Raw genomic sequence first — 23,202 nt, forward strand, 5'->3', positions numbered from 1 at the left:
TAGCTCAACAATTATGGAATCATACCCAGAGGCTAAGCTGCGCCTTATCACTGTGTATTTTTCAGCTACCCACCTAGGAAAGAATAACAGATAAACTAAGGAGAGGCAGAGTGAATTTCATGGCAACCTTCTCTACAGTGAACACTAGGTGAGTCAACTGTATTAACCCTTGATAGAGCTAGAATTTGCACAATGCGGTCTCCTCAAAGACAATTACATCAGGACGACAGAGCAGGTGATCTTATCTGAAGGTTGCAATGAAAACCTGAAGCTCTTGAGGTTGCCCAGATCTACGATCTAGGACAAATTTACTCATTATTCCTCCACAATAACCACGGGTGAGGCCTCCTACGCAGCCTCTTTCAATGGTAGCCCCAGTCTAGGCGCAGGACCAGAACTGGGACTCTCTTTGTCCTGCTAGAACCTGGGTATATCTCTTAAGCTTTAAGCACTTGTTTTTACATCAACAAGAAGATTCTCCTGCCTACCCCCCTTCAGCAAACCTCCTCTTGAGAAGGAGGTGAAAAGCACAAATACAGATGAATCATGGAGGTTGTCATGGGATATGAGGTACAGAAATCCAACCATCATATTTTTCTTCTAAGAGGTCACAGTTTGTTTGTTTTATCTGTTCTTCGGGTTTTGGGTTTGTTTTTTTACATGAATCCACTGACAACTATTAAGAACCTAAGAGGGACAGGGGTTGATTAGCTGACTGGGTGATTTTTTCCGGAATTTGCTCCCTAAAAGTGGATCAATTCTTTTGAAGTGTTGGCCTGTTTAGGCCTTTAGAGGCCTTTAGTTCCCTGAAGTGTTTTTACTAAGTGGGAGTATCTAGGATCTCAAGGCATTAAAATGCAGCTTTCCCAAAGGGCCCAATTTATTCTCAGGGTTTACTCAGAGCTTCCAGAACAAATGGGCTCACCATATTGTAACCTCATTAGGAAGAGCATCACAGCCTTGCAGACCTTCAGCTGGAGTCATAACCACAGCCACCATGTGTCAAAAGATGGGGGGGGGGGGGGGGAACTAACTAAGAATAATTTGTTTTAGGTTTTCTAGATCCAGCCAGTAACATTTTATCTGTGGCTGGCCATGTATATGTCATCCATAATTAAGAACAAGCTCTTAAGTTCTCCAAAGCATAGCATGAAAGAAAGCCACACGTTTACCTCTAACAAACACGTAAATGGAACTGCTTAAGCCGCCTCCGTTGGTGCACGTGTAATTGCCCGTGTTGGTGGCCTCTGCTTTCTCCGTGATCCATTCATTGTGTGTGATCTCACTCGACTGGCCCAGGGTCTCAAAAGTCCATTTGACAAACCCTGGATCGGTGCACAACAGCCTAATCTCATCGCCAACACTGACTATTAACTCTGACGTTGCTGGATGGATGGACGGTAGAGACCATTCCCCCGGACTCGCAGATGGTTGAGAAAAGCCTGCCAAGAAGAGTCAGAATCGTGTTGAGTATGATCTTTTTCCTTGGCGAAATAAAGCATTTCTTCCGATATTGATTTCCATCTTCTGTGTGCTCTACAATAAAAATAGGACAGAGCTGCCCGGCTATTTATAGTTAGAAAGAGTTCTGTTTAAAGTTTAAGTTCATCTACTGAATTATTTTCTGCAACTCTCAACTAACCCTGAGGGTCGCACTTGGTATGCAACCAACTCACTGGATGCCATGGCCTTCTCTGGGCTAAACACCCCAGCTGGGTCAAGTTTCCACTCTGAATAGGGGCCGTCGCCGTGGTACTGACTTACTGACACCCAGCCTAGAAACAACAAAAACAAAACCTCGCACTATAAAAACACACACACAAAAACTCCTGACCTGTTACTCTCGTGGCAAAACGTACATGATCATGACACAGCTTGGCTGTGAACTGTTATTTGTATGCAATGCTCCTTACATGGTGATGTTCATCAAAAGGAGAACTATTTATGAGTTCCAAGCAATAGGGCAGAAAATGAAAATCCCATTTGAAAGATCAGACCATGAGAGGTTTCACATTTGTCGGGTTGCAGCCTAATCAAACTAATGCCTAGACTGGCGTCCTAGTTTAAAGATGCAAACTTTAGACTCTGAATATGAAACTTGAACCTTAGAAAATTCGCAGCAGTCAACTCATTCATCCATCTGTCGCATAAATGCATGAATTACGATCTGCAAAAGCTTTGGGCATAAATGCATTAATTGTGATCTGCAAAAGTCCACGTGAAGTGCAACACGTGGTTCTTACACACACTCCAGAGTTTACAGAACACACTGCTTCCATGTCAGAATAAGTGAAACATAGCTCCGAGTTTTAGCTTTAAGCTGAAGAAGTAGGAGGTGGGCTGGACCAGAAAAGGCCAAAGACGAGACACGTGCCATGGACATATACCACAGAGACCATGCGCAGAGGCACCATACGGTTTTCAGTAGAAAGGTGACATGCAGAGTAAGATACTAGACATCAACTGGAGTCAAGGAAATCAGTGAAAAGCTCTGGTTCTCAGGTAGGCAGAAGCGATAAGACTTACAGTAAGGATTTGAGACTAAGGATGCCGCGTGCGCCAGAGGAAAAACACATCAATGGTTATAGTGCAATGAAAGCTACAAAGATAGACTCACCTACAGCCTGGGTGAGGGATATGGAAGAAAGAGTCCCTGGACGAGGTGGGCTAGAGCATCAGGGGAACAGAACTCCCTGGGGTGCTTTCAATGACTTCTGCAAGGTCATGGGCGAAATGGGATACCTACCCCACACCAGGAAACTCTCTACACGTTTGGCATGATTGGGGGTGGGGAGATGGGGACAGAATCATAAAGGGATGGGGACAGGAGGGGCGAGAGCCCTGCAATAACATGTGGGGTTAAAAGACGGGATCAGACAGTCAAGGGTAAGAGATTGTGGAAAAAAGAGGAACACACAGTACCAATCTTGGAGAGCTCTCCCAGCTAAGATTTAAAACTCAAACAAACAACAAAAACAACAAAGAGGCACAACCAGAAAGGAAGGGGAGTTGCTAAAGAGGGGAGGGAAGGCGACACATCAGACGGTTTCAAAGAAAAGGTGGTGGGTCCTAAGGCAGGTGCTGAGCAAGGTCAAGGGCATGAACAAAAGTCCCTGCATTTGGTGGGAAAGAGATCACAGGAAATCTGAGAGTACAATTTCAGGTGAGTGGGAGTGTCTGTGTGCTCCAAGGTTAAAGTCTAAGTGTAGACCTCTTGCTGAGGAGCTACAGCAAGAGAAGGCAGAGAAATAGATCTGTAGTCAAACAAGGCTAAAAGTTACAGAAGGGATCCCTTAACATGTGAGCATAGAAGGAAGAGAGTCTGTGGAGAGGCACGGACCAAAGATGCTCCGAAGAAGCACTCAAACTGTCTGCTGCAGGTGCACATAGATGACCAGTCTCGATTCCAATTTGTCATCCAGACAAACGATCTCATCCGGGCACCTTTCAACCATGGCTTCAATTGCAGCTCCACGAGATCATGCCAAGTACACCCCAGATTAAAGACACTCAGCAACTTGGATTCGCAGACGGTAACAACAAGGTCAATTATAATCATCAAATGTTATTAAGCACCAACAACATAAGAAGTGCTATAGGCCAAGACCACCTATACCTGCTGGCCTCAGCATCTAGATGGAGGAGACGGGATATAAAAACAAAGTGCTTGGGATTATTTTTAAAGTTATACAGCACGCTAAATAATGAAAATGGGCACAACAATAAATGAAGACACTATCACTTCACTTATTTATCCCCTGGTGAAAAGGGAGTAGTTCCAAGTAAATAGCAGTGACGTGGACAGTAAATTTAATCCAAAAATTCTTTTTTTATTTATTTATTTTTTCAACGTTTTATTTATTTTTGGGACAGAGAGAGACAGAGCATGAACGGGGGAGGGGCAGAGCGAGAGGGAGACACAGAATCGGAAACAGGCTCCAGGCTCCGAGCCATCAGCCCAGAGCCCGACGCGGGGCTCGAACTCCCGGACCGCGAGATCGTGACCTGGCTGAAGTCGGACGCTTAACCGACTGCGCCACCCAGGTGCCCCTAATCCAAAAATTCTTAAAGAATTTGTATTGCCATATATTTCGATCAATTCAGTTTTCTCGGGAGTGGATCTTAAGGGTATATGTAGATATTACAATCCAGTTGAATAAATATTGCTGACTTCCAGAGACCTACCACGCCAATGTATGCTAAACCTCACTGTGTGACCTAAGGCAGGCCACTCAACTTCTCTGTGCCCAAGTTTCCACATCTGGAAAACGATAAAAAAAAAAAAAAAAAAAAATACCCTCATCTCAGAGTTCTTATGGGAATCAAATGCGGCAAATACATGTAAGGAGCTTAACACAGGACTGGGCACCTTTAATAAACATTGGCTATTACAGCAAAGCCGTAAAGTATACTTGGTAAGACCTTGGACTGAAAACAGTCTAAATGTCCATCCTGGCTCTGCCATTAGTCAGTGTGTGATCCTTAGGCCGGTTCCTCATCAACTGGGTCTCAGTTTGCTCATTTGTAAAGGAGGGACAGTAACAGAACCTATTTCATAAGGCCGTTATATAAAGCCCTCAGAACCGTCTGGGGGCACCTAGACAATACTAGTAAATATTGGACACGATTATTCTAAAAACAGAACCTCTTGGGGTACCTGGGTGGCTCAGTCGGTTGAGCGTCCGACTTTAGCTCAGGTCATGATCTCGCAGTCTGTGAGTTCAAGCCCCGCGTCAGGCTCTGTGCTGACAGCTCAGAGCCTGGAGCCTGCTTCTGATTCTGTGTCTCCCTCTCTCTTCGCCCCTCCCTGACTCATGCTCTCTCTCTGTCTCAGAAATAAACATTAAAAAAAAAAATTAAAAAAAACAAAAAACAAAACAGAACCTCTTATCACTCCTCCAATCGGTCCTGACTTATTCACTTTCTATGAATGTAAACGGTTCCGTCATTTCCCAAACAGGTTCCTGCCTGACTTCTGCCTCCTTGGCAGCAAATCCTAGCAATCTTTCTGCCACTCCTCCTTGTCTGTCTTTCCACGCCTGCTGTCCCGCCCCCAGACTGGCCACTTATTATCTCACAGAGAGATGGCCTCCTCTCCTAAAAGATCTCCATGGCTCCGGCCACCCCACTCACAGCTCCTCAAACCTCATAACCCTGAGATCTATCAGCCTAAAGCACCACCTCTCAACAACCCCACTCCCAGCCTCAAAAACCCTAACAGAGGCTGCAGCAGCTAACTCTGACATCATGTATGGTTTGCCAAGCACTTTTCATGGGACTAATTTATAGCTGCTTCCTCTGGACCTTTACCTGCCTCTCCAATAAGACAGATCCTTAGGCTGGCTGGCTAAGGAGCCTGTAAACCGCTCTATTCCTTGCTCGGCTCATCTTTCCGCCCATGTCCCCAGAACACACCAACTCCACAATTCACCTTCATGCCACGTGGAAAGCCCTGTTTTCATGGGTGTTAGTCCCTCACCATGATCACCTGTCCTCACTAAATCCGTCCAACATGTCCAGCCCCATCACCCATTTGGTTTGTACTGATGCTTACACGTGGTCCATGGACGTCTACGTCTTACCTCCTCCTAATCCTAAATTGTGTTTTTCCCCTGGCACAGTCATGAAAACATTCCCTTCGAACCCTGAACATATGAAAGATCGGAGGAAGGACAGGTTCCTAAACACCCAGCCCCTGTAACAGGTGTCAACAGCCCACCGATCTATCCCCAAAAGAGGACAGATGTCATTTCTGCGGCTCCACTAAGGGAGTGGCTCCACTCATCCATTAAACTGCTACAGATACCTCCAAGAAAGAAGCCTCCAAATTTGAGATCACTGGTGTAGGCTTTCCTTCTAGAGATTTAAAAATCAAATTTTAAAATAATTGCCACCAGAAGCATTAAGGATTTTATTTTCAAAATACATTATTTGTAAGTTCAACCCTCTAACTCACCTTGTAAAAGGAAAATAGAGCTTATATTACAGTGGGACTCTGTGTATCATTTATTCTCTTTTTTCCAAACTATCTTGAATGTTATTATAATGTTCTCACAATAGAAAAAAAACAGAGATACATGTTAAAGGTTTGCAAGGGGCACCTGACAAGTTGGAAGAACATGCGTCTCTTGATCCCAGGGCTATGAGTTCGAGCCCCATGTTGGGTGTAGAGATTACTAAAAAAATAATAGTAATAAACTTCAAAAAAAGTGTATATACACATCTACCTGCCTTTATTATATTTTAAATTCAAGACCAATAAGGTATTCCAACTGAGCTTTGAAATTGTTCTGAAATCACACATTATTGAAAGTGTTTGGCACATAGCAAGTTCTCAACAAATGTTTGTTGAATTGGGTTTTATCTACATCAGGGCTCTTTGCATTAGAAAATGTGCTTCCTTAATTGTGTTTGGCTAAGGCTAATTTATGAGTTGTTTTCTATTCCCTGAACACATGTTAATTAATGAGCCAAAAAAAAGAAATGGCAAATCCTACCATTGTGGGGACCAACTACTAGAGGGACTGATGGCTCTGGGCCATCATAGTCAATAATGTTGCAAGACTTTAACAATATCAAGATAAATGCCAAAAAAAAAAAAAAAAAGATAAATGGCAACATACCTTCAATAACCTTTCACTAGTGTAAAATTCAACCATACCCAAAAGAATTGAAAGCAGGGATACAAACAGATACTTGCAAACACACGTTCACAGCAGCATTACTTACAACAGCCAAGACGTAGAAACAACCCAAGTGCCCATCAACAGATAGACAAAATATAGTATGTGCATACAAGGGACTATTATTCAGCCATGAAAAGGAAATTCTGACACCTGTTACCACATCGATGAACTTCACAAACATCATGCTATGTGAGACAAGCCAGAAACAAAAGGATAAATGTTGTATGATTCCATTACAGGACGTACCTACAGTAGGCAAATTCAGAGACAGAAAGTAGAATATAGACTACCAAGGGCTGGGGGATGGGGAATGGAGCGTTAATGGGTTTAATGGGTACAGAATTTCCATTTGGAATGATAAAAAAAGAAAAAAAAAGTTCTGGACACGGATAGTGGTGATGGTTGCGCAACATTGTGAATGTGAACGGCACTGAATTGGACGCTTAAAAAAAATGGTACATTTTATATCATGCGTATTTTACCACAATAAGAAAAATGTCTAAAATTAAAAAAAAAAAACAGAAAAACAAAACAAAAAAAAAAAACAATTCTTTTAAGGCCCTGGCTGGTGAAGCCTCAAACCTTCTCAGCTACCCTGGATCTTTCTTAGCTGACCACTGGTATCGGCCTCTGTGAGCCCCCTGACTTTGTTTTAAATCGTATCACTAAAAAAAATAATTAATTGTTGTCATTATTTTTACTTGTTCCACACAGTTGTGCCTGAGGGTCCGAATAGCATCTTGACTACCATCTCTCTACGACCTTACACAAAGCAGGCATTCATAAAAGGTCTTTTAACCTTCTGGGTTGAATAGGCTGTATGTTTTAAATGATGCGGACTCCTGGGGCGCCTGGGTGGTGCAGTCGGTTAAGCATCCGACTCCTGATCTCGGCTCAGGTCATGATCTCATAGCTTGTGAGTTCGAGCCCCGCGTCGGGCTCTGCACTGACAGCTCAGTCTGGAGCCTGCTTTGGATTCTGTGTCTTCCTCTCTCTGCTCCTCCCCTACTCACACTCTGTCTCTTTCTCAAAAATAAACATTAAAAAAAATAAAAAATAAAAAAAACCACGTGGACTCCTACCCAGGAGACTCTGAGCACTCAAGACCATTAGGTTCTTTTCTGCACCTCTGCTCTCCTACTCACACTCTCAGAGCCACTTGGTCTACTTCTCAAACCTGTTTACGGAAGTTCGACTTGTGGTGTATTATATACATAAATTAAGTGCATGTTATGAAAATTGAAATGTATGTGGAGGCGGGGGCAGGGGGAAGGGCTGTTGATTCTCTGATGACTAAGAAACACTCTAAAGGCGGCTCAACTAAAGGGAGTGTCAAATTCAATGTGGCTAAAATAGGAGACGATTGGAGGAGGGCCTCCAAGTCACAAACAGGGTTGGGGGGGGTGGATCTGCATCCTAACAGTTTCACGAGCACTACATTTAAGGAAACTGAAGTCAGAAACCGCAGACCTTGCTTGCATCTTGGGTGTGGTGTATGCGGAGAACTCCCGCCAGTCATCCCGAACTCAAAGTCAACCAAAACTCAAAGACAAGGTTCTGCTTCTCCACCAAAAAGAATGTGGTCGCCCATCTTTCTTAAGTGAAAAGAAAATATTCAAGGTATACCTGAATTAAAAGACTAATTGAGGGTGCCTGGGTGGCTCAGGTCATGATCTCAGCTTGTGAGTTCGAATCCCACATCAGTGAGCTTGAATCCCACATCGGTGAGCTTGAGCCCCGCTTTGGGTGAAACACGAGCCCCGTGAGCTCTGCTCCGCTCCTCCCCTCTCCTCTCCTCTCCTCCCCTCCCCTCCTCCCCTCCCCCCTCCTATCCTCCTCCCCTCCCCTCCTCTCCTCTCTTCTCTTCTCTCTGTGCCCCTCGCTCACTTGCGCCCCCCTCTCTCAAAAAAAATAATAATAAAATAAAACAAAATACTAATTAAGAGTCCAGGTTGCACTTCTACTAGAGAAGGTTCTCCATGATCAGTGTAAGTGAGAGCCACTTGCTTGAGCACAAGGTTCTCCCCAGGCCTGCCAGCAGTGGCTGGACCCCTCCCACCATTGCTGCAAACCTATTCTCAAAGATCCTCCCGAGGGCTTTGCACCCTTCACAGATGTCTAAGCTGCAAAGCCTGGATTTACAGCTGGGGTTAAAAGTAAGGAAGTCATTTCAAAACCTTTTCTTTGGACACAAATATAAGGAACCAGGTAAAATAACGGCAGGGAGGAAAACCCACGTAGAGAGGCCTATTCTAGTTTTGAGGAAGTAGGGCAGGAGGAGTCGCTACTAAGGCAAAGCTCAAAGCCCCATTGTAGTCTAACTACTCATTAGTTCAAGTACTATTTAACCACAGTTTGTAATAAAAAAAGGGGGGGGGGGCTAATGATTTGTATATCCTACTCTTTCTGACATACTTTTATATCCCCACAGGAATAAACTGGATGAAAACCAAGTTGGAAGGATCCTAGTAATTGCCCGCAACACCCAAGAGGCTTTAAAAACAAGTGGATGATACTGGAAATAGAATAAAGCGGGAGGGAGGGGGAGCATGAGCTCAGTGAAAACCAAACAAACCTTATAAAAATGCTCTGGCCCAGTGGCAGGGAGACTGTAAACCCATCCTGGATCACCCAGACTGAAGGAAGCCATGCCACGGGGGATCCCAGCATGGCCCCCACTTTACTGTTGGGTTCAAGCTACCATATGTACCCAAGTCTTTTGCTTCAACACTGCATAACTATTACAGTGGTAGTGAAGTAGATGCTGATGGAGACCTCAGGGACAAACCCAACACCAGTGAAATAAAAATACTGAAAGGTGATAAACATGTCCCAGGACTCCAAGGGAGCAGCTACTGTTTTCCCCAAAAGCGCCATGAAAAAAGTTCCAGAGGCAGGGGCCGTGAGGGCTGAGCCAGTAAGACCTTGTCCATTGGCACGTGTCGCTGTTTATATGTGTGTTCAAGGAAAGGCAAGGCAAAGTTCTCAGAGTGTGAAGGTGTGTGTGGTAGTCAGGAAAAGCTCATCCTACAAGGACCTCACCCCTACCTTACTCCCACACAAGCTCTCAGAACCCAAAGCAAAGTCTGTATCTCTCTCTGTGCTCAAAGCCTCACAGAGCACCAGGAATACAGAAGGTGACAAAAAATGCACGGTGAAGGGATCACTACATGTATTAAATGTGGAGGTGCCGGACAGGGAAGGTAATTGGAGACATCATCCTACACAGTGGCGTGTCTCTGATCTAGAGTGCTTTTTAACCAGTCTTCCTGCAGGTCAGTTTCTTTCAGTGACGGATAATTTTATACATTCTTTTATATGACAGATCATGAAATAGAAAGTAAAATAAATTCACTTTTCGGGTGGAAAAATCACGAGCCTTCAAAGAAACCAAACCACCTTACAACGACATACTCCCAAACATACCATCCAAATCCCTACTGCCCCCAACCTTCAACGGCACCTCCATGGGCAAGTTTGAGAACGGTCCTAATGGATCACATGATGCCAGATTCACAACTCTGCTATTTCCAAAGCACTTTCTGGGTAAGAGAGAGTTCAGCTGTATCTTTCACCTTGTAATTCCGAGATTAAAGCACTTACCGGGATAGAGCTCATTATTAAAATCTACTCAGGTTAGACACAAGATAAATAACAAGTAATTGACACGATCTCACTGTCTTAGGTCTTCCACGGCGATATTCCTGTGGCCGTGGCCTCAAAACCAATCCCTTGGCACAGTGCACATTTGTACTTAGTTCTTAAAAATGACAGAAATTCTCTATCTGCATGCCCAGCCTTGGTACTACATCAGACACAGGATTTGCAGTGATTATACAAAATTTGTTTCCGTATTTGAGACAGTTTACGGTTTCCAGCCATAGCAATACACCACTGTAAAACGATCAGCCGTTTGAAAGTCGGTTTAAAATCGTAAAATAACAAAGACCTCACTGCAGCATAGTTTTTGAAAACAGCAGCTCCTTAAGTATATTGCAACGTTGGTCTAAAGATTATGAACTAATTGACAGAAGGGAACTAATGGGCAGAAAAACAAAAGCCGGAGCCTTAGTCATCAGTGGCAGCGAGGGACGGGAACAAAGCAGGCACTTCTGAAAGGGTCTTCATTGATGAAATGGTACTAGAGCTCCTACTATTTGTCCTGGGTGGGGCTGGGGCTCAGGAGAATACAGAGCCTTAGAATGAAGCCAGCAGAGCAAGAAGGGAAACGGGGCGGGGCAAGAAGAGGATTCCCAAAGCTCAGAATAAAGAGCGTGACCTGGCTGTGTGACCTGGCCAAACCCCGGGGTAGAGGAGGAGAAAGGTCTATTAGGAGCGGGGAACACAAGAGCAACTATGGCAGACCTAGGAAGGTGTGTGCAACATCACGGTGTGAGGCCATAGGTCCTGAGGGGCAGGATCATCACAGGGCCCCCTTTGGGATCATCACAGGCCTCCTTCGTCACAGGAAGGGGTTGAGCCCAGCCTGACGGGGAGCGACTGATGTGTGCTGGTCAGACCTCAGAGGGAGCAGTGAAGGATAGTATTGATGGGTGAGTAAAGGTCCTGGGGTGGGCTGCATCTGAGCAGCGAAAAAGCGAGAGGAAGAAGACAGGACACCTGTGTTTGGCTTAGGTGATGGGGAGATGCGGTGCTGACAGCCTGGAGGAGGAAGAAGATTTAGAAGTATTTGGATCAGTGGGTGGCACTGGAATGTCTGGGAACTTTGCCGGGGGCGGGGGGGGGGGGGCGGCTGTGTCAGGGCCACAAACACACTCACCAGCACACAGCAAGTGACTGGGGGAGGGGGGCTAACCAGCCGGGTCCCTAGAATCATCCAGGGAGGAAGAATACAGAGGGGCCAAAAAGGAGATGACAGACACAAGGTGGCTAGAGTAGGGTAGAGATGGCATGGCTAGGTTGGTAAAGGAGAACCAAGAAATTCCAGATAAGGTGGTGTAGAGGACCTTCTAGATGGATGCCAAAATCTCTGAGGGCATGCAGCCGGTGGGGAACCAGAAGTGGACAGAGAACGAGCCCCTCAATTATCAGCACACAAGACTGGTCACTAACAGACACATCCTAGCCTATATCACTCATTACAACGCTGGCCACACGCCAGAATCGCCAATGTCCCAGTCCCACCCTACGCCAATTTGCACCAGAATCTCCAATCTCCAATGGTCGTGGGTGTGGGAGAAGAGGAACCTTGACTGCACGTGCTGTTGAAGGCCGGCAACCTCAGGGCCACGGGGTGGGGGGTGGGGGGGGGGGCAGGAGGACTCTTGGAGCTCGACATGGGAGGCAGCGGCTCCTAGAGGGCTGAGTTATAATGTGGGGAAGGGGAGCCACGGAGGCGGGAGAACAAAGAAGGAAAGAAAAGGAAGCAGGGACAGAGAGAGGAGTGATTGGCAGAGAAGGTCAGTACAGACCTGCCGCAGGCTCCTGGGCTGTTGCTGCCTGACCTCAGGGGCTGATGAATGTGGCCATAAGGTGCAGGAGCCTTATGTGGGGGTCAATGGCACCAAAGCCAAGGTGAAAACGCTTATTTCCAGGTCCTTTTCTTTTTTTTTTTTTTTTTTTTTTTAATGTTTATTGGGGGTGGGGGATGGAGAGAGCAGAGAGGGGATGGGAGAGGGAGAGGGAGAGGGAGAGGGAGAGGGAGAGGGAGAGGGAGAGGGAGAGGGAGAGGGAGAGGGAGGAGAGGGAGGGAGGGGGAGAGAGAGAGAGAGGGGGGAGAGAGGGGGGAGAGGGGGAGGAGAGAGAGAGAGAGAGAGAGAGAGAGAGAGAGAGAGAGAGAATATGAATCTCAAGCAGGCTCCGTGCTGTCAGCACAGAGCCCCATGCAGGGCTCAATCCCACGAACCATGAGATCATGACCTGAGCCAAAATCAAGAGTCGGACACTTCACTGAGCCACCCAGGCGCCCCTCCAGGTCTTTTTTCTTTGGACCTGATCTTTCCAGGAAAGGGGTACAAAGGGGCCAGTGGTACCACATGTGGGTCCTGCCTTCTCATGGATGTCCAGGGAAGAGAGGTTCATCAGGCTCCCCAGTGCTAGAAATGGATGTCCCACCATACACAGGGGTGCTCATCTCTCGGAAGGCAGGGCCAGGCTGCATTCCCCACCCCCCCCATTCTACCTTCTCACCCACCACCTTTCTGTGGGCTTTCAGCCTAGGTGGATTCACCTGTGGTTTGGGCCCTTCCTGCCTCTGCCACGGAGAGTGGTTTCCTCCTGGGGGCCAAGTCAGCTCCTCCATTTTCTGCCTTAACCACAGAACCAGTAAGGTGCGTGCTTGGACAAAACCCAGAACTACTGAATCACCTGTGTTGATCACACCTTATCTGCAATCCTTGCATTTCCTGCTATCATGGCTGTTATTGGGATCCCTGGTGAAAGAACGTACATCTCGTCCTCCAATAAATGCCTTTTAAAGACAGGACAGCTGTCAAAGCTTTTCTCAGGTTGGGGGGAATAAGCAAAATTATTAATTGTTTGGTTTCTGCTAAGATAAATAATATTTATATACTTTAGATAAAATGTATAACTGCCTTTTTTTTTTTTTTTTCCTCTTCAGCAGTTAGGGAAGGGTGTGAAGAAAAAAACGTAATGGTAGGGAATACAGAAGTTCTGGATTTGAAATCTTGGGCAAGTCACTTAGGTTCTCTAGGCCTCAGTTTCCTCTTCTGAAAAATTATAAAGAGGCCATCAAAAGCTCTCAGAGTTTAGGATCCGTAATCAAGTACTTAGGCCATAAAAGGGTCAAGATCCAGTGGCTGGACATAAAAGGTACTCGACTAATTGTGGCAAGAATGAATAGCAATGATTCTCTTAGGATATAAATAATATCTAATCACTTTGTTTTAGAACTCCTGTGTGAACTGGGGGTTGATGGGGGGGGTGGGGGAGAGGGGAAAGTGGGTGATGGGCACTGAGGAGGGCACGTGTTGGGATGAGCACTGGGTGTTGTATGGAAACCACTCTGACAATAAATTATATTTAATATAAAATAAATAAATAAATAACCAAAACTCATGTGTGAACATAGAATAAGGGCCTAAATGTGGAATCTGATCCCTGGCTCTTAACTTCTTATAATGTGAACAGAGGTGTGGAGAGGTGAGTATCACTCAACACTGAAAGGACCCTTCTCCGCTGATTATTTTGCAAGATTCCTTCTAGATTTGCATACCTCACCAGCAGCAGAAACTGTCATGGGACTACTTAATAGATTTCCTACTCACTCGTCCCAAAGAAAAATACAACCCAATGTTTGAGGAAGCAGGACTTCCTCTTTTGATCTCAGACAAAGACACACAGGGAGAGGAAACCCTTCTCCGCCATTATGAGGTCGGTCTTTGGGGAATCAGATAAGGTCTGGATTTGACAAGCACAATATATTAGGATCCATCCCTGCAACAGAAAAGAGGAACTTTCTCATTTCCAGGGGGTTTTCCCCAGCAGCCCAGTACAGCTCCAGTACATACATTTCCGTGTTTCTGAGTTCTGGAAAGCACTTACTGAAATCTGAACCTGATAAGAAGCATTAAGGATTTGAATACAATAACCACCGGGAGACCCTCACCATCTGTGAAGCTTGGGGTGGGGGAGGAGGAGCTCTTGACTTCTTTCAACTTTAACTTCCTTAACTTAAAGAAGGATTGGGAACAAAGTGAAAAGAGCAAAAAGAGCTTGGAGAAGGTCAGCCGTACTAGCCAGAGGCCGGTGTTACCCCAAGTCCTGCCAAGCACCAAGGCAGAGTGCCCTGTGTGGCTCACCTTCAGGCTGCATGCTCCAGAGACAGAGGCCGGATCCTTGCAAGATTTTGCACAAGGACCTGTCGGGCATCAGCTACCCTCACATTAGTGTTGCCCTGCGCGGCTGTGGCAGTGCCTGTGAGGACCCAGGATGCACCCATGCTAACTAATCACCATCCCATTTCCCCCTCCTGGGAACTAAGAATTCCTCAAAATGCCAACTCCCAGGTTTAGGAGGGGAAATGAGGTTGTGCACGCAGCACATGAAAACTTTAATAATGATACATGCCAACCATAAGCGCTAGTCCTACTTCCACAGCATCTAATTCTAATGACATCAAATAAAATGCCAGTAAGTGAGGGGCCAGCTTGTCCGTATTTATATATACACACAAATCTACGCCAACTGGGGCATTTCAACTTGGTTTTCATGGAGACAAAACATCCAGGACATAAAACCTACCATTTTAACCATTTTTCATTTTACACTTGACTGGCATTACAATGTTGTGCAAACACCACCACGGGGCACCTCCAGAACTTTTTTTATCATTGAAACTTTGTACTCACTGAACGGAAACTGCCACTTCCACCGCCACTTGCCCCATAGCCCCTGGCGACCACCATTCTACTCTCTGTCTCTATGAATGGGCTATTCTAGAAACCTCATATATGTGGAACCATAAAGTATCGGTCCCTTTATGTTTATATCAGCAGAATGTCTCCAAGGCTCTTCCTTCCGTGTGGTAGCATGTGTCAAAATCTCATTTTTGAAAACTGAGTAATATTCCATTGTATGCACAGAGGCCGTCTGTATATATCCATTCATCCTGACATGCGGGTTGTTTTCCTAAGGCATCTTTGAAACCTTGCCTTCAAAGGTCTTTTTTGAAAGACCGCTCGGATTTTCTAGTTCTAAAAAATGCTAGGCATTATGCTTGGCTTAAGTAGACATTTAAGCTAATTTTCACCATAATGGGTAAATCAATACATGTGACTAGTGAATAAATTTTAAATCCTGTTTTTTAAAAAAAAATTTTATGTTTATTTATTCTTGAGAGAGACAGGGACAGAGTGTGAGTGAGGGAGGGGCAGAGGGAGACACAGAATCTAAAGTAGGCTCCAGGCTCTGAGCTGTCAACACAGAGCTGGACGTGGGGCTCGAACTCACGAACCGTGAGATCATGACCTGAGCCGAAGTCAGATGCTTAACCGACTGAGCCACCCAGGCGTCCCTGTAAATCCTGCTTTTAATGGATCTATCAGATAAGGGAAATTGTACCTTCCCATCCATCCCATACACAGAGCAGACAGAACCTTTTCTCCTTCTGTTTCCACTTTCAAAATGTCACTTTATAGCCACAGAGCTGGTTTATACCAAAGGAAATAAAAACAAAAGTATTAATTTTTTAAAAAAGGGAATTTTATCTGAGGCAGTTACCAGAAAAAAAAGGTTACCAGCATTGATAACTGTCTTGCAAACAGACTTGAATTAGCTGCAGCTTTGGATAACAAGCAGAGGGGGAATCCCCTCTCTCCTCCCTTTACAGAATAGGTAGAAACATTCAGAAAGCTCCCTTTTATTTGCCTTTGTGTTACCTTGCTGAGAAGAGATCCTTTTTTTTTTTTAAAGGTGCTAGAGAGAACCAATTTCCGGGAAGGCAGAGGAGTTGTGGGGTCTGAGTTGAATTTGAAGAGCTCAGACTAAGGTTGAGGGCAAAAGCCCAGAGTGTCCCTCCCTGGCCCAGGGTCCCACCCTAGAGGAAAGGGGGAAAGATCACACTTGGGTGGAGGGCAGAAGAAGGAATTCATTCTGGGTGGCCTCTGTGCTCTCATAAAATACAGGAGGCAGGGTCTCCTTCAGATGAGTTTGGCGGGGGAGGGAGGGGGGAAGGAGGGGAGGGGAAGGGTGCATAGTAGCAACTTACTCTCAAAAGGTTCAGAAACAATAGTATGTATATACACAAGGTAAAAGTGTCGAAATGTTAACAAATCAGAAGAGTCTAGGTAAAGGGTATCCAGGGGCTCTTTGTACCAGTCTTGCAACTTCTGTAACTTTATTTAGCAATATTTTAAAGTCTAGAAGCAAGCTCAGAGCCTGGAAATGGTGGTGCTTCTCTGAGCCTGGGTGAGCAAGTGAAGCAACAGGAATGAAAAAAGGTGTTCGTTTCGGAGGCAGAGAACCACAGATCGCAATCCAAGCTATGTGAGACTTGGGGGAAGTTACTTGACCTTTCCAAGCCTCGGTTTTCACATCTCTACCAGGGGGTACAATATTTCAGGATTCTTCTTTCACCTCCAAATCCTGCATGTACCTTGCTGCAGTAAATGGTCTTGCTTTTACTACCGCTACAATTACTGTGCATGACAGCAGCGAAAGAGGATAAGGGAGTACCCAAGAAAGCATTAGAGCCACGCTGGGATCCATCCTTCCAGGATGGGCAGGAAAGCGCGGGGGGGGGGGGGGGGGGGGGGGTAATATGGATGGACTGCAGTTATGAGGGAAAATGGCATCTGGTAAACAAAGGACACAGGCACCAAAACATAAAATTACAGCCATGTGCGCCATCCACAGTCCTGGCCAGCTCCACAGATCATAGCTCTTCTGATTGTAGCTATTTGAGCGGGCATTTGTGTTTATGACTTTTGTTCCAAAATATATTGCGTTTATTACACTCACTTAATCTAAAAGGGGTTTACAATAAGTATGAGAGGGTATGTTGTGTCTCAAATGTTAAGAAAGAAAGAAAGAAAGAAAGAAAGAAAGAAAGAAAGAAAGAAAGAAAGAAAGAAAGAAAGAAACCACAGCAATCAACTAATTTATAAATAGGCAACAGATCAGTTCTATTAAAAGATTCCCATAAGCATGTCAGCACCTTTACCCGCTACGTCTTGAAAACTGTGTCTTCACAAAACCCTGAGCCCTCATTCTCAATATATGTAGTTTTATAAACACGTGCATGCTATTGGCAATCCTATACAGTATCAGCACAGCTCACTTAGTGTCTTATTTGAGACACATGTCCCCACCTTGAAGCTGTTGCCTCTGGGAAGTAAATGCCATGCTTTCTCCTTCTGGAACAGAAATGAAAAACTCTACTTTATCCAGGTCAAGACAAACAGGCTAAAATAAGGCAAAGGAGGGGATGCCTGGGTGGCTCCGGCGGTTGAGCGTCCGACTTCAGCTCAGGCCATGATCTCGTGGTTCATGGGTTTGAACCCTGCGTCAGGCTCTGTGCTGGAGCCTGCTTCAGATTCTCTGTCTCCCTCTCTCTCTCTCTTGCACCCTGTCTCTCTCTCAAAAATAAATAAACATTAAAAATTTTAAAAAGGGGCCCCTGGGTGGCTCAGTCGGTTAGGCGTCCGACTTCAGCTCAGGTCATGATCTCGCGGTCCGTGAGTTCGAGCCCCGCGTCAGGCTCTGTGCTGACCGCTCAGAGCCTGGAGCCTGTTTCAGATTCTGTGTCTTCCTCTCTCTCTGACCCTCTCCCATTCATGCTCTGTCTCTCTCTGTCTCAAAAATAAATAAATGTTAAAAAAATTTTTTTTAATTAAAAAAATAATAATAAGGAAAGGAGGCACCTCTGTTGTTCTATTAAGTGGATTTGGAAGTGGGTGGGAGACACACAGTGCCCCAGCATCAGATCCTGTAAGCAAAGCAAGCAGCCCCTCTTGGACACTCTAAGGGGAGTGGGGACAACAGCCATTTCCCTGAAAACATCTCAGATGCCACCTTGACCACTCCAGCTGCTGATTTCTGGCACATGTATTATGAATGTGTCCAAGAGCAGAGGACTTCTCTCCTTTCCCATATGCCTGGATAATAACTCTCAAGAACCTCTTCTCTTGGGTGTCCCCAAAACTAGACCCCCCAAATGAGAATCAGCTTATGAGATTCTGCTGCCACCGTGCAAGGGACTAGCCCTTCTGGCACTAGGATTTGATGGTGATGGCAACTGCTCCCGTGAATAAAACTTTCTGGTGACAACTCTCTCCAACTGCATACATTAACCAGCCCCATGACCCAGGGATAAAAAGGGGACGCCCCCCCCCCCACTATTCATGCATGCATTCATTCATTCATTCATTCGCCTAAAAATATTTACTAAATGCTTGCTACTTCTGGGACCTTGGGCAGCAGGGAATAAGCAAGGTCTTTCCCCCTCATGGCATTTATATTTAGCTCCACCAATGAGCAATGAACCAATAATTATACAATTGTATAATTACAATGTGATGAATATGACGAAGCGCACTGTACTGTGGGAGCTGACCTGACCCACCCTGGGGGGTCGAAAAGGATTGCAAAGGAAACAAGCCGGTTGCGACCTGAAGTGCACTAGACCAGGGAGCAACATGGTCCCCTGGCAGTGGGCAGAGGGGCGGCTCCTGCAGAAGCCACAGCTCGAAGGAGCAGGACACCTGTAAGGAGTGATAAAAGCACTACGGTGAAGCATGAGGCGCGTGCTGTGTGCAAAACAGAGATCCAAAGGAGACACTGGATGCCCTGAGTGGGATCTACCTGAGTTAATCAGAGAAGGGTAAGTACTTTTCAAACACTACCTCTAGGGGCGCCTGGGTGTCTCAGTCAGTTAGTGTCTGAGGAGCTCAGGTCATGATCTCCCCATTCGGTTCGTGAGTTCGAGCCCTGCTTCGGGCTCTGTGCTGACAGCTCAGAGGCCGCTTCAGATCCTCTGTCCCCCTCTCTCTCTACCCCTGCCCCGTGTGCTCGTTCACTCATGCTCTATCTAAAATAAATAAACATAAAAAAAAAATGTTAAATACCACTTCTAAAGGGGCCTTCCCGTTCCCTACCCAGCACATGCACATGCTCTAAAGGCCCCTTGCAGTCTCTACTGAGGCCCCAGCCCACGGCACTGCAATTGTCTGTTTTCCTGTCTGGACTAACCGAAATTCATATCTGTCTTTTTGAGAGCAACAGAAAGAGAAGGGAGAATTGCACCCTGGTCTGACATTCAAGGGGCCACACGAGCTTTAACTTTTCAATTATCACTGCCTGACGCTGTGACAAAGCCCGAGAACTAGACCACTGGTGTGCAAACCTCAGCTTATACCAGCGTCACCTAGAAAGCTGTGAAAATGGGCCGCGGGGCCCTGCTCTGAGTTTTCCCTTTCAGCAGGCCCGAAAACTAGACCACTGGTGTGCAAACCTCAGCTTATACCAGCGTCACCTAGAATGCTGTGAAAATGGGCTGCGGGGCCCTGCTCTGAGTTTCCCCTTTCAGCAAGTCTGGGGCAGGGCGGGGAGTCTGCCTTTCTGAGAAGTCCCAGGTGATGCCCCTGCTGTGGTCCGGGACCACACTTACAGAAGCAGTTACTCCCCAACCCCACAAGACGGTCAGCTACCAGAAGAAACTCATAGCACTCATGCAGCAGAGGAAAAAAAAAAAGAAAGAAAGAGAGAGAGAGAGAAGAGAAAAGAAAAGAAAAGAAAAGAAAAGAAAAGAAAAGAAAAGAAAAGAAAAGAAAAGAAAAGAAAAGAAAAAGAAAAGAAAAAAAACAAAGAAAGAAAAGAAAAGAAATTTTACCAGTATCTGGATATTGGAAGTCAAAGCAAACCTACAAAAACAGATTTTCTTGAGTGAGCAAATCTGCCTGGCTTTTACACCTAGAAATCGGCCTCGCGCTGGGTCCCCCTGACAAGCTTTGGCAGCCGCTCGGGCACAGATTTCTCGAATCCCCAAGCTTTAGAAGTGGGAAATGTTGCAGAATTCACCAGTCACAGCTACGGGACTCCAGAATAGTGACACTGGGTGGCAAATACAACTTCTGCAGCACATCAGACCTCAATCTGGTGCACTCCATCTGAGGGCCCAGAGCCCAAGCCCACAGCCCAGGCTAATCCAGCGCAGGCCTCTGAGCTCCCATTTGCAGGGGGGTGGAAAGCAGAGCAAACAGCAGTGCAGGCTTCCCCCAAGACGATCAGTGTTCTTGCACACAGCCCTATTGCGGAACAGACATCGCTTGGTGAAGAGCTCACATACACCATTCACCAATTTACTAAACTGCTAATCAGAAAACCGCTGCAAAATTCTGCAGCCATTCTACATTTGAATAAACAAAATAAAAAATAATTAGACCAAAACAATCACATTGGTCTAAAAGCACAGTAATGGACAAAATTAGTGTATTCAAATTTGTTGCAACATTCATCAGAACACTTGCTGGTCGGGGCACCTGGGTGGCTCAGTCGGTTAAGCATCCGACTTCGGCTCAGGTCATGATCTCACGGTCCGTGAGTTTGAGCCCCACGTCGGGCTCTGTGCTGACAGCTCAGAGCCTGGGGCCTGCTTCTGATTCTGCGTCTCCCTCTCTCTCTGCCCCTCCCCTTTTCATGCTCTGTCTCTCTCTGTCTCAAAAAAAATAATTAAAAAAAAAAAAAAAGAACACTTGCTGGTCAATTTGCTTAATGAGTGTTCACTTTTCCCTTAATTTTTCTTGGGTGACATTCACTTAGAACAATACATTAGGCCTGCTATCCTTTTGCAAAAAATTCGTACTGACCAGCTCTGTTTTCAAAATGGTTTCTTCTCAATCTTTTTTGTAGAAAATTAGAGGAAATGTCTGAAAACGACTTTACTTTGTTTTCCAGAATTTAAAAAAAAAATGTTTTAGGTTTATTTATCTTGAGAGAGACAGAGCGAGCAGGGGAAGGGCAGAGAGAGCGGGAGAGGGAATCCCAAGCAAGCTCCACCCTGTCAGCATGGAGCCTGATGTGGGGCTCAAACTCAAAAACCATGAGATCATGACCTGAGCTGAAACCAAGAGCTGGACGCTTAACCAACTGAGCCAACCCAGGCACCCCTGTTTTCCAGAATTTTTTTTTTAAGTTTCCAACACGTCCACTGAGAAAGTTTTACTTCTTCCTTATATGACTTTAGAATAATGACTCCTTTAAAAAGGTGGGTGGAGGGGCGCCTGGGTGGCGCAGTCGGTTGAGCGTCCGACTTCAGCCAGGTCACGATCTCGCGGTCCCTGAGTTCGAGCCCCGCGTCAGGCTCTGGGCTGATGGCTCGGAGCCTGGAGCCTGTTTCCGATTCTGTGTCTCCCTCTCTCCCTGCCCCTCCCCCGTTCATGCTCTGTCTCTCTCTGTCCCAAAAATAAATAAAAAACGTTGAAAAAAAAAAAAAAAGGTGGGTGGAGGGAGAGGCCAATTCTGAAATCATCACCTGTTAGCATATCATTTAAATCAATAGCCAATTGAAGGAAACTCACATTGGAGGAAGGATATTTAGTATTTCTGGAAATCTAAATTAATATTATGTCAAGTCCTGGTAGCATTTTTTTCAAATGACTATAATTAGAGATATGCAAATTTTTCATGGGGGGGGGGAAGCCAACAGTGAAAAATGCACCTAATTAACTAATGATTTTATCTTTATTAGACGATATTAAAAGTTTAAATGTGGTCTAATGCTCTTAAAACCTAAAATAGCATGATCTCCTTTAGAACTCAAGGAATATTACAGCAAACAATGGCAGAGTCTGTCACTTTTTATACATTTTCCTCAGAAACAATAGCTCAGATACGAGCTTCCTGGTGGTCTGATAACTTCAATCATTACATTTTGTCATAAACAATAAGTTTAGAAAGCTAATGCTAGGTAGACCATAAAATGTTCAGTTCCAGTCTTTCGGATAGTTACAACCACTAACTTTTCTCTCTGCAACACATTTTTAGTAACTTATTTTGGAAGAAAATGATTTATAAAGTCAGCTACCCATGATGTAATGTTTCAAGGCTTTGCTACTTTGGTCCCAGTTTGGTAGACAGAAAGGTTACCAAATCTCATGTTAAAAAGTCTACGGATGGGGTGCCTGGGTGGCTCAGTCGGTTAAGCGTCCGACTTCGGCTCAGGTCATGATCTCGCGGTCCGTGAGTTTGAGCCCCGCATCGGGCTCTGTGCTGACCGCTCTGAGCCTGGAGCCTGTTTCAGATTCTGTGTCTCCCTCTCTCTCTGCCCCTCCCCCGTTCATGCTCTGTCTCTCTGTCTCAGCAATAAATAAATGTTAAAAAAAAAAAAAAAAAGTCTACGGAGAGAGGCGCCTGGGGGGCTCAATCAGTTAAGCATCTGACTCTGGGTTTCAGCTCAGGTCACAATTTCACCGTCTGTGAGTTCGAGCCCCGCATCAGGCTCCTTGCTGACAGCACAGAGCCTGCTTGGAATTCTCTCTCTCACCCTCTCTCTCTCTGCCCCTCCCCTGCTTGTACCATCCCTCTCTCTCTAAAAATAAATAAACTTAAAAAAAGAAAGTCTACGGAGATTCTGGCAAAGGTTCTGCAGTGACAGCAGCATAATTACTGAATCTCCCCCACCCACACCCATACTAACCATAAAAACAGACAAACAGAGCAGAACCAGAAACCTAGGGACAGCGTCGACAACAAAACCAGGAGACAAGGTATTCCCTGTATACATGAAGGTGAGGACAACCAACAGCTTCAAGAATTGCCATTAGATGCTCACTAGAATGTTCAGAGAGCCATTCTGAGAACACCCACACAAAGTGGTAAAGGGCTTTGCGAGGTCCAATTTCACCAGTAAGTGCAGAGGGAATTGTGACCCACGTAGTGTCTAATGTCCTGGAATGTTCTGGGGTGGGGGACATCTGATTCTTATGAATTAACAAGAAAGGAGAACACTTCATAGAGAGGAGAAACTGCTGGGGATGAATCTAAGATGAGCAAAACAGGGGCAAAGGTTGGGGTGGGCAGGTGGGAATGGGGACCAAAA

General features: G+C 45.5%; 1 protein-coding gene across 2 annotated transcripts in view; it reads right to left on the reverse strand.

Annotated features, from left to right (window-relative positions):
• The window catches only part of KIT (KIT proto-oncogene, receptor tyrosine kinase), an 86,830-nt gene that overhangs the window by 47,253 nt on the left and 16,375 nt on the right, over nt 1–23,202 (reverse strand). For both annotated transcript variants that reach the window (XM_086705040.1, XM_025921345.2), the window contains exon 2: nt 1,173–1,442. In XM_086705040.1, coding sequence (XP_086561166.1) covers nt 1,173–1,442 — 270 coding nt within the window. The remainder of the gene's footprint in view (nt 1–1,172; nt 1,443–23,202) is intronic.

Source organism: Puma concolor, chromosome B1, assembly GCF_028749965.1.
Source record: "Puma concolor isolate L17-30 chromosome B1, mPumCon1.1.hap2, whole genome shotgun sequence".
NCBI classification, from domain to species: Eukaryota; Metazoa; Chordata; class Mammalia; order Carnivora; family Felidae; genus Puma; species Puma concolor.